General features: G+C 41.2%; 4 protein-coding genes across 4 annotated transcripts; 2 read left to right on the forward strand and 2 right to left on the reverse strand.

Annotated features, from left to right (window-relative positions):
* Nucleotides 1-886: 886 nt before the first annotated feature.
* Nucleotides 887-1,989, reverse strand: LOC120009095 (dehydrin ERD14-like). Its single transcript, XM_038859551.1, has 2 exons — nt 1,635-1,989; nt 887-1,534 (listed from the first exon to the last, which is right to left on the reverse strand). Exons 1-2 carry the CDS (start codon nt 1,878-1,880, stop codon nt 1,163-1,165), a joined length of 618 nt encoding a protein of 205 aa, XP_038715479.1. The 5' UTR covers nt 1,881-1,989; the 3' UTR covers nt 887-1,162.
* A 133-nt stretch (nt 1,990-2,122) lies between these two features.
* LOC120009084 (pentatricopeptide repeat-containing protein At1g14470-like) lies at nt 2,123-5,671 on the forward strand. Its single transcript, XM_038859535.1, is given in 3 exon segments — nt 2,123-3,303; nt 3,305-3,539; nt 3,542-5,671. Coding segments are annotated over 3 exon segments (1,986 nt in total). The 5' UTR covers nt 2,123-3,090; the 3' UTR covers nt 5,080-5,671.
* A 469-nt stretch (nt 5,672-6,140) lies between these two features.
* Nucleotides 6,141-7,056, forward strand: LOC120009096 (indole-3-acetic acid-induced protein ARG7). The gene has a single exon (XM_038859552.1). The coding sequence runs from the start codon at nt 6,569-6,571 to the stop codon at nt 6,929-6,931; it is 363 nt and encodes a 120-aa protein (XP_038715480.1). The 5' UTR covers nt 6,141-6,568; the 3' UTR covers nt 6,932-7,056.
* Nucleotides 7,057-7,201: 145 nt separating this feature from the next.
* Nucleotides 7,202-9,947, reverse strand: LOC120009085 (4-coumarate--CoA ligase-like 5). The gene is made up of 5 exons (XM_038859536.1): nt 8,685-9,947; nt 8,225-8,370; nt 7,951-8,018; nt 7,621-7,723; nt 7,202-7,508 (listed from the first exon to the last, which is right to left on the reverse strand). The coding sequence occupies exons 1-5, from the start codon at nt 9,895-9,897 to the stop codon at nt 7,395-7,397; spliced, it is 1,644 nt and encodes a 547-aa protein (XP_038715464.1). The 5' UTR covers nt 9,898-9,947; the 3' UTR covers nt 7,202-7,394.
* Between the last annotated feature and the right edge of the window lie 1,157 nt (nt 9,948-11,104).

Raw genomic sequence — 11,104 nt, forward strand, 5'->3', positions numbered from 1 at the left:
TTTTGAGATGGGACGGATATGAGTCTCGAGACAAATTTAAGTTATGTGACAAGACAAATAGGTGGTTGAAGGTCAATTTGTGATTGGTTATACGGAAGGTTGGGGATCAAGGTCGAGGGAGAGATGAGAGAAGCAAGTAAAGTAACCCAAGTGACAGAAGCCGGCATTCTTGGCCGGAAGGCTCATGCATGTGAATTATTCAAAAGGGCGGGAACTGAGTTGTCATACCTGAGATGAACCTTGGGCTTAGCCTGTGGTCGTGACATGCCGTCAAGGTGGGCTATAATCTTGCATAATTGGCCAAATTGCTGTGCACAAATACTGGGCCATTGGCTGATTGGTCAAAAAAATATCCGGTTTAGTCATATCTGATAAAGTGGGTCATGACCCATATATATACATATCAGATCCGATCTCAGTAGAGCCCAAAATAGCGTCATTTTCCAATAGCCAGTTTAATAATTGCGGCCAAATGCTTTCTTATCACGAATTATATTTCTTAACCCATTATGAGATGTGACCCCCACTCTGCAGTCCGGAACCACAAGTCTTTAAAGACCAGTAGGTCATGGATAACTTTTTCTTTAATGCCATTTTTCCTCTCTTTCCCATGCTCATTTGAATCATTTCAGTTTAAAGCAATGATTGTGGTCACAGAATTGGAGTTGTATTCGAGTGTTTCTGGAGGACTCCATGCACAGGCATGATTTACATCCAAATGTCTTGACGACCCCACAGACATGAGTCATATGACACTCAAATACCAACCGAAATGGCATTTTATTCTTAGATTAGAACTCAATGTTGCATTATCTGATAAAGTTGGATCTTGACATTGGAAGGCCATCTCTGTTAGGTAAGTCATTATCCCAAGTTACTCACACCATTGACACCAATCCATACTAGTCCATTAAATGTCGAGAAGAAGTTCACAAAACATTTTAGGAAACTTGCATACACACACACACACATGTATATATATATGCACACGTACAACCATGTGAGTATTCAAACCAAAACAAGTAACAAGATCATGAATGAAAAACCAAGACTTTGAAATAAAACAATCTACCCAAAAAAAAGGAAGAAAGAAAACAACAGAACAAAGCAGACAGGGACGACCATGATCATCATTTCACAAAAAAACATAGGCGCTGTATTCTTAATGGGAAGCACTTTCTTTTTCTTTTTGCTTCTCTTCCTCAGTCTTGGCATGATACCCAGGAAGCTTTCCCTTGATCTTGTCAAGGAATCCTTTTTTCTCCTTGGCCTCTCCTTCATGAGCTGCCTCAGTAGTTGCTGCAGACTCCGTTGCTGGAGGTGGAGGAGGAGAAGGAGGGACCTCTTCAGTCTTCTTGTGCTGACCTGGTAGCTTCTCCTTGATTTTCTCAAGGAATCCCTTCTTCTCTTCAGAAGCAGCTGGCTCCTCAATTTTCTCAACAGGGACAGTAAAGTCTCCTTCATCAGGCTTCTTCTTCTTCTCCTTCTTTTTCTTCTTTTTCTCCTCTCCTTCGCCTTCTTCCTCATCACTTGACTGCGTCATTTGATCGAACAGTTAGTAAACAAGAAATAAAATTACATAAATAATTCCAACAAAAATGAAGTTTCACAAGGTCAATTCTTAAAGAACTCACAGAGCTAGAGCTGCTGCTGGTACGGTGTAGCTTCTCAAGGAGACTACCGTGCTTCTTCTCCTTCTCTTCCTCCTCTGGTTTATGCTCTGTTTCAGAAACCTTGACCTTCTCCCCAAACTCAGAAGCCACCGCCTCCTCCTCTTTCTTCCCCCCAAAACCGAAAAGCCCTCGGTCCTTGGCCTCAACGCCCTCATCACCAACAACAGGGCTGGTGGTCTCGATCTTCTGCTGGTTTTCTTCAGCCATTTTGATCAAAATCTAAACACAGAGACTAGTCTATTCCCAAGATTTGTTTAATAGAGAATACGTAGAAACGAACACTGAAAAGTAAAATGCTTTGTGGAGTGAGTGAGCTTTGAGACCAGAATGCCACGGCTTTTATAGCATCAAAACGACGCGGATCTGACGCGTTTAAGAGAAAAAATTAAAGCGAATGGGTACCCAATCAACCACTCACTGTAACTGACGTGCTCGTTGGACTGCTTCCCACATTCGTGAGCGTGTTAAAATATACCTACTCGCCTAATACTTCATCAGGTTTGTGCCACATAGTATGGCGAGTGTGTGTGTGTTAAACACGCTACCGACGCGGGCAAAACTCACAGTCAAAAGCTTAAAGAAGAAAGTAGAAAAGCTGAGGCCAGTAAAATCGAGAAACGTGTAGAACTACGTGAAGAGTTGTCTTGCGTAGGGCCAGGGAAGCGTTGGCCTGCGCTGGATAAATGTGGACGGTTGGTGTTAGGGACCCAGGCCACGATGGACTGAATGGGACACGTGGCTGGCCTTGAGAATTGTAGGTGACTGTGCGCCAACGACGACGTTTAAGTTGTTTTAAAACCAGTGTCGATGTCTTGTCGCAGATGGATACGTTACTTGGCAGGAGTCCACAAGGGTCGTGAAGTCATGAACAGATGGTCGGTTTAGTGTCGCTAATTACTTTGAAAGAATATCATTAATGATAATCCACGCTTAAAGGCTCTTGTCCTACTCCTTGTTATTTCACGTGAGTGAGTCCACGTGATGAGTACGATTTGCCTACCCATGATTTCCTTGGGTTGCGTGCAATATCGGTTATGAAGACCCATTGGGTAATACCTGGCTTCTAATCATGATGGACATCTTACCAGTTTATGGGCCATTTGGGTCAGGCCTGGTGATGTGAATTCTATTGTTGACTCACATGGGTTTTAATAGCCCAGCTCTTAATCAGGCCCATCATAGGTTCAAACCAATGACCATGTTTGATCTGATGCAAGCACAACTTCTTTTATTTTACTTGATGGATAGCTTTGCAGTCGCAGTCCAGGCCCAGCCCATTGTACATGGTTCGTGCCATTTTTCAATCACCATGGAACTCCTCATCAACCTATGGCTCGTCTCAGCTACCGGAGCGACGTGTTCGAAACTTTCTTTCCACTTCCCTCCATGGTGTTCGTTTCTTCACTTCGATACTTAGATGCACCACCAAATGGGTGCCCCTACCGAAGTTCTATCTCTGTATAAGCAGGTGCGATATTGTAGTTTAAGACACGATGTGTCTGTGTATCCAAGGTTGATCAGATCGGCCGGTGCGGGCGGCATTTTCTTCCATGCTCATGTTGTAAAATTGGGTCATTTGCGTGATCGTTATGTTCGCAACGTGATATTGGTTGTATATGGGAAATATGGTCCTATTGAGCTTTGCCAGGAGACTGTTCGATGAAATGTCTGAGAGAAGTCTTGTTGAGTGGAATACCATGATTTCTGGCTACTGGAAGTGGGGAATTGAAACAGAGGCGTGTAGACTCTTTTCTCTGATGCCCAAGACGAATGTTATTACTTGGACAACAATGGTAACTGGGTATTCAAAGATGAAAGATTTGAGTACTGCAAGGAGGTATTTTGATGAAATGCCTGAGAGAAGTGTCGTGATATGATCAGTGCTGGGATTCAACCTAATGAAACAACGTGGGCCGTTGTTGTCTCATCTTGTTCGTCTCTTGGTGATCATTGCTATGCAGATTCTCTTGTGAAAATGCTGGAAAATTATAAGATACGTTCGAACTGCTTTGTTAACACTGCATTGCTCGATTTGTATGCAAAGTTCAGGGGCATTGAGATTGCTAGAAATTTTTTTAATGATTTGAGGGTTAGAAATGCTGGTACATGGAATACCATGATTTCTTCTTATGCAAGGGTCGGTGACATAAGTTCGGCCAAAGAGCTCTTTGATCAGATGCCTAAAAGGAATGTGTTTACATGGAATTCAATGATTGCTGGGTATGCACAAAATGGGCAATCAACTATGGCAATTCGACTTTTTAAAGAAATGATTGCCACTAAAGAATTGAAGCCGGATGAGGTGACAATGGTGAGTGTTATCGCTGCTTGTGGACATCTTGGAGCTCTAGAATTGGGCAATTGGGTGGTTAAGTTTGTCACTGAAAGGAAGATCAAGTTAAGCATTTCCGGGTACAATTCATTGATTTCCATGTATTCAAAATGTGGGAGCATACATGACGCTGAGAGGATTTTCAGAGAAATGAATTCAAGAAACGTGGTTTCATACAACACGTTGGTTGCAGGATTTGCTGCTCACGGACATGGGGTTGAAGCAACCAAACTGATATCAAGAATGAAAGAAGAAGGTATTGAACCTGATCGTGTAACTTATATCGGTGTTCTAACGGCTTGCAGTCATTCAGGATTATTGAAAGAAGGCTGGAAAGTTTTTAATTCGATCAAAACTCCATCTGTTGACCATTATGCCTGCATGGTTGATTTGCTGGGTCGAGTTGGTAAACTAGGTGAAGCAAAGGGATTAATAGATGGCATGCCAATGAAGCCACACACAGGAGTATACGGCTCTCTTCTAAATGCTAGCCGGATTCATAAAAACCTTGAACTTGGAGAACTAGCTGCAAACAAACTCTTTGAGCTCGAGCCAAGTAATTCAGGAAACTTTGTTTTGCTATCCAATATCTATGCTTCCGTAGGGAGGTGGGAAGATGTTGACAGAATCAGAGAACAAATGAAGAAACAAGGATTGAAAAAGGTACCCGGTTGGAGTCGTGTGGAATATAAAGGTAAAATACACTTGTTCATCGTAGGAGACAGGTCACATGAAAGATCGGATGAAATCTATGAGCTACTAGCAAAGCTGAAAAAGAAGATGATAGCGGTTGGCTTCATGGCTGATAAAAGCTGTGTTCTGAAAGACGTGGAGGAGGAAGAGAAGGAAGAGATGGTTGGAATCCACAGCGAGAAATTGGCCATTTGTTTTGCTCTTCTTGTTAGCGAAGAAGGCGAGGCGATTAGGGTGGTGAAGAATATGAGAATCTTCTGGGATTGCCATTATGTAATAAAAATAATTTCAGAATTGGAGAGAAGGGAGGTAGTTGTGAGAGATAATAACAGGTTCCACCATTTCATTAATGGCCAATGTTCTTGCAAGGATTATTGGTAACCAGATGGAGGATCTAAGTAAATTATGAAACTCTACCTGCTCGGGAGGTCCCCTCGGCCTTAGATCGTGATCCTTCTCTCTTAGATACGGATATTCAGATTTTAACTGGGTCAGGAACTCGGAAGATTTGTACCTCTGACGTGTGTCAGATACAAGCCATGGAGTTTACATTTTGTCAGAAGGAATTAAATCTAATCTTCTGGTTTATCCACACTGATGATGTAAGTGTAAGTCTCCTGGCTTTTATTTTAGTATGCATCACAATGCTTTTGCTTCTATGCATGAAAATTACAAAGCAAGTGAGACTGGCTAGGAAAGAGAAACGAAGAATGCTTCTTCCTTTATCCATGTATACGAGGTCAAGAACTTTAGTATAGTGACTCCAACCATGTGGTTTAAATCGCAAGAGTTATTGGGCATTTGGGTCCGTTGGCTTCAGTTTATTGAATTTGTGACTGCACACGGGATATAATACGATTTGATTAATGAAAAATGGTGTGATTAGTGATTAATATTAGCAGGCAGTGATTATTGAAACACATGAGCCATTAGTTGGAGTGGTAAGAATAGTGTATATCACTTTAATAATAAGGGTTTGAATCCCTCTTTTCCAGAAGAAAAAATAGTGATTATTGAAATTTTTGGTTATTAAATCTAAAAAGAAATACTGTAATAGTTCCTACATATAAAGCCTCTTGTAAGGGTAAGCCATTAACATCGAACCACTAGTTGCAGGATAAAGGAATGTGTGTGTTTGAATCCTCTCCCCATTTTAGGAAAAAAAAAATCATTAAATAACCCACTTCAAAGAACTCACGGTCTTCACTCTTCGCCACAAGATAACTAAAAGTGAAAAACAATAAGGGCCCAATAACTAGACTAGCCCATTTTCTTGATCCGTATGGTGGCCCACCCATAGGTAGTTAATGGCCCATTTGATCCATCACTTAGCCCAGTAATCTACTAGAAACGGATTTTTCGTTGTCTTTGAACACTAAATAATTTTAAATCCAAAAGAAAAAAATTAGCATTTTCCTCTCTCAAGAAAAATGGATTCCCAGACCGAACCCAAACTTTGATGATGGTGAAGAAAAATGGGTCAAAATTTGTTGATCTTTCCGTCTGGGCTGTGGCATTACAATATTTAAAGAACTGTTTTTTTTGTATATTTCCTTCTAATCACTAGAAAGTAGAGAGCGGGTGCAACCACGTCAGTGAATCTTCACTCCTTTGAGTTCAGACAAAACTGATCCATGATCTTCATTTAAGGCAATTTTTGGCTCTTCCCACAATTTCAGAAGCATCTCACTCCCTCCACACATTACCAATCACCAACTTTATCACCTCCTCTCCCAGTCTCTTTCCAACTGCCTACAAATATCATATTAATTCAACTGAAACAACCCACCTACCTAATCTCTCAAAATCTTCATCTCTAACACTTGAACAAAGAAGGGTTTTTAAGATTTGTAATAAAAAACAAATTACTATGAAGAGTTCTAAGAAGCTGAGTGTGGTGATGGAGAAATGGAGAAAAGAAAAGAAGGGGCATTTTGCTGTGTATAGCAGGGAAGGGAAGAGGTTTGTTGTGCCTTTGTATCATCTGAATCACCCATTATTCAGAGTTCTATTGGAGATAGCAGAGGAGCAGTTTGGAACAAGAGTCACTGGGCCAATACAAGTTCCTTGTGAGGAGGAGTTTATGGACTACATCCTGTCTGTATTAAGGAAGAATCATTCAGAGGACGAAGAGAACTTTCCAGTATCCATGACTACCTGCCATTTTTTCTCTTTTCCCTCTCTTTGGGGCTCACAATCACCGGGAACGGGGAACCTTAGTTCTGTAAGTTGAGAATGGCGAGTGATTTTGACGGTCCTGGTGAGGAAGATTGACCATACCAAGGCCAGACTCTTGAACATGACTGAGAGTTTAGCCTAGTCTGTTCTGTTTTCTTTGTGCTACAGGATATCTATCACTATCTTTGAAATTTTCCTTGAGATTATATAAGGTAGTTTTTCTAATTCTGTGTCGGAAACTATGATGTAGATCAACATAAATTCATCCTGCTATCCAGTGGTTCAGCAAGATTAAGAAAAAGCATGACCAAACAATATAGTCACATTGGAAAAGAAAAAAAATTATATAGACCAAGGCGTCCTATAGCGTTATAACATTCGCATAATAACCATCTCAAACAAGGAAGTTAAGAGTCTAAATCCAAGATAAAGTAGGCAAGAAAAGAAGAGTTATGGCCTATGGGCATATAATACAAGGAATACTGAGTTAACGTACATGCTTCTGGGATAGTTCTTATTCAGAGTTTGGAGGTTGCAAGCTGTATCAGATCCTTCCTGAGGATCTTGCCGGATGCATTCTTAGGTATTGATGTTATAAATGCAACTCTCCGAATTCTCTTGTACGGGGCAACCTGCATACAACCAAGATTATGAATACAATAACCATCAAACAAAAGGGCTAAACTGGAGCACGGCCATTATATGAAAGGCCGTAATAACAACTTGTAATTCACAAAGGCACACCTGTCTTGCTACAAAATCCATGATTGCGCTGTCCGTCAAATTACTCCCGGATTTTCTTACCACGTATGCCATGGGATATTGCCCAACTTCCCTATCAGGAAATCTGTAAAAACAAGATACTACCTACACTCAGGCTAAACTTTTTCTCAAGAAAAAAATGAAAAAATGAAACAACAATTCATTAACAAGGAAAACAATTTTCTAGGAATCATTGTGCAAATTGTTAACAACCATGCCCTGGCTACGGAATTCAAACCAGGTATAGGAGTACAAGAACAAGAAGGGAGTGATTTCATGCTCCAAGCTGTATGTGTTAGAGCGAAGACTTACGGTATTACAGCAGCATCAGAAATTTCTGGATGAGTGAGTAACAAGGCCTCAAGTTCGGCAGGAGGGACCTAGCAATTCAAAATGTAAAAAATCAACACCCATCAAGCCAAATTCACGTGAGAGAACACGTGAAGACATACGGAGAACAACCATTTGCATGCAACATTGGCTTCACAATTGCATCCTTAATGTTCAAAAGGGGAAAGAAAAATTATTTTCAATAATTAAGCAGATTGAGGGATTCAAGGAAGGAACCAAGGAGCGGGTCATTCACCTGATATCCCTTGTACTTAATAAGCTCCTTTAACCTATCAACCACAAAAATGAAGCCATCATCATCAATGTAGCAGAGATCTCCAGTTCTTAACCATCCCTGTGAATCGAGGGTAGATGCAGTAGCTTCTACGTTACTAAAATAACCTGCAACACCAACCACCAAAGCAATCAATCAATCCTATCAGCAATGTTTCTAATGAAGGCAGAGTAATTACAATATGCATATCATGCCATTCATGATGGCAACGACCATGGTGATGATTACCAAGTTTTTTTTTAATCAAGGAGCATTTTTCAGGTTTACATGATATGAAGGTCATCAGGAATTCAGGAAAAAGTTAGAAGTCCCGGTTAACATGCGTTAATTTAAAATGTTATACAAAATCCCTGTTCTAATTTGACCCATCTAGAAAACAGACAACTTTTTAATGTTAATATATTTGAGCAAACAACTTTACCTTTCATAATGGTGGGACCTCCGAGCCAAAGCTCGCCTGTCCGATTCACTGGTAAAGCCTTACCACTCTCCGGGTCCACTATCTTCGCCTCCATAGACGTTGACAACATCCCAGCCGTACCGTACCGCCGGCTCTCCTCCAGCGAGTCCGTTGATGCTCCGACCCCTGTTGATTCCGTCAATCCGTATCCCTGTAGAATCGTCACCGTTGGATACTGCTCCACAAACCCCTCTATAACCTCCTTGCTCAATGGTGCTCCGCCCGATAAGACCCAGTTCAGCGAACTTAAATCGTACTTAGCCTTCACCTGATTGGCGCCGTTGATTAGCGCCACCAGTATCGGCGGCACCAAAGGGAGATATGTCGCTCTGTACTTCTGGATCGAAGATAGCATCTCGTGCATCTCGAATTTGGAAAGCACGACAATCGTCGATCCTGATGCCAGAAGGCCAGTAGCAAATGCTACTAAGCCGTAGATGTGGAACATAGGAACTGTGCAAATAAACGTTTGTTCTCCGTCTTCGAGATTGAATCTACTCAGAACGGTCTGTACCATAGCGATTAGATTACGATGAGAAGACACAACGCCTTTGCTTGCACCGGTTGTTCCAGAAGAGTAAAGCAGAGTGGCCGTGTCGTCCTGGTTGACTCGGTCCTTGACTCGGCTTCCACTGGGCTCCTTCTTCATCATCTCACTCAAATTATTCACTATTTTTACATTAGAAGTCGATTGGCTGCTCGTCCCGTCGATGAGGATGATCGGAAGAGAAGAAGCCGCGGCGAGCTTGGGGACGAGTTCCAGAGTCGTGAAGGCGAGTGACGCTTTCGAATCGGAGATCTGCTTGGAGATTTCGCGCGGCGTGTTGAGTGGATTAGTAGTTGTGATGATGGCACCGAGGGACATGACTGCAAGACAAACAACAGGGAAGAAGATGGAGTTCGGAGAGAGTAGCAGAATGACGTGGCCCTTGCGTACGCCCATCTCGGCCAGACACGACGCGACGGACTCCACAGCTCTCCATAGTTCAGCGAAGCTGAGTTTGCTGCCGGTGGCAGCATCGATGAAGGCGGTTCTGCCATGGTGGGCCCTAGACGCGATGAAAGTGGTGACGTCTAGAGACTGGTTCGGCGGGAGTGGAATTGGCTTGCGTTTGCTGTAGAAGACGGAGTTTGATTTGCAGAAGCCGCTCCTTGGATCGATCGTTTGCGCCATTGGTTCTCACAGGTTCTGTTTGTGCTGCTTCACTAAGTCATCGTTCCCTTTTTAAGTGCGCCTACTCGGGGGGACCAATTTGAACTTGTTGTTGACTCTGACTGAAATATTCACATGGCTTTCATGGCTGAATTCTGGCGATATGATGGAGATAATCTTTGGACAGGTGTACGGAGGAGAATGTGTGTTGACCTGCTGAAAGCCGCCGACAGTCAAATGAATTGTCCTGGACTCTATCAGTCGATTTTTTTCTTTTCATTTTTTACATGAATTTAACCAATCAATCAATTAATTATTTATGAATATTATGATTTTTCAATAATTATCAACTGATTTTATGTAATTTTTTTAAAAAAATAACCGATCTATTCATCTGTTTGATTAGTTATTTACGAATATTATGATTTTTCAATAAATATCAATTGATTTTATGTAATTTTTTTAAAAAATATCCGATCCATTCATTTGTTTGACAATCCGTTTTGTTTGTTTTTTTAACACCCGTGTTCTATGACATGAGTTTTCAATGGAAATACCCATTAGTCTATGTGTCTGTTTGGGCGTACTGTGAACTGTTGTACGGTGTAATGAGGTCTAAAACTATGACGTTGTGAGGTTAGTTCAAACGTTAATATGTTTGGCGCATCACTTTTAAAATTGTGATTCGGTGTTGTGAGGTATGTTTGACATATCTAAATTACAGTTATATTAGATTACTAATAATATTAATATAAAATCACTTAACGTTTACATTGTACATTAATTTAAAATAAAATAATTGACCTAATTTGATTATGTGAGACAATTCAACATAATTGTGTCCATTTGGGAGTGCTGTGAGGTGAGGTGCACCTAAAGGCAGTGCAAACACAATGTCAAACCTCACCTATATGATGGGTTGCAGCCAATAGTCTCTCCCATGAGCTCATGGTCTCGAACGTTTGAATTATAAAGTCATACTAGGGGTCGACATTGGCCCGACCTGGTTTTTTCGGGCCCAAGCCTGAGAATCTGTCTTTGGACCGAGCTTGGCTCTCAAAATGAGGCTCAGGCCCTGCTCGGGCCTTTTGGCTGAGTTGTACCCGACTTTTGACTATATAATATTTATATATGTATCTTTTTTTTTAGGGAAATGTATCATATATATGCATATGTATAATCTATATGTATTATATATATATAAACATATAGGACCCAAAACAATGAA

The sequence above is a fragment of the Tripterygium wilfordii genome, chromosome 11 (assembly GCF_013401445.1).
Source record: "Tripterygium wilfordii isolate XIE 37 chromosome 11, ASM1340144v1, whole genome shotgun sequence".
Classification (NCBI taxonomy): Eukaryota; Viridiplantae; Streptophyta; class Magnoliopsida; order Celastrales; family Celastraceae; genus Tripterygium; species Tripterygium wilfordii.

What these genes read in the sequence shown, in the direction of transcription:
- LOC120009095 (XM_038859551.1), bottom strand. Translation starts at nt 1,880, where the DNA reads ATGGCTGAAGAAAACCAGCAGAAGATCGAGACCACCAGCCCTGTTGTT. An exon ending in CCAGCAGCAGCTCTAGCTCT is followed by an intron (nt 1,535 to 1,634) that starts GTGAGTTCTTTA and finishes CAAATGACGCAG; the next exon opens with TCAAGTGATGAGGAAGAAGG.
- LOC120009096 (XM_038859552.1), top strand. Translation starts at nt 6,569, where the DNA reads ATGAAGAGTTCTAAGAAGCTGAGTGTGGTGATGGAGAAATGGAGAAAA.
- LOC120009085 (XM_038859536.1), bottom strand. Translation starts at nt 9,897, where the DNA reads ATGGCGCAAACGATCGATCCAAGGAGCGGCTTCTGCAAATCAAACTCC. An exon ending in TTAAGTACAAGGGATATCAG is followed by an intron (nt 8,019 to 8,224) that starts GTGAATGACCCG and finishes TTGAATTGCTAG; the next exon opens with GTCCCTCCTGCCGAACTTGA. An exon ending in TCTGATGCTGCTGTAATACC is followed by an intron (nt 7,724 to 7,950) that starts GTAAGTCTTCGC and finishes TTGTTTTTACAG; the next exon opens with ATTTCCTGATAGGGAAGTTG.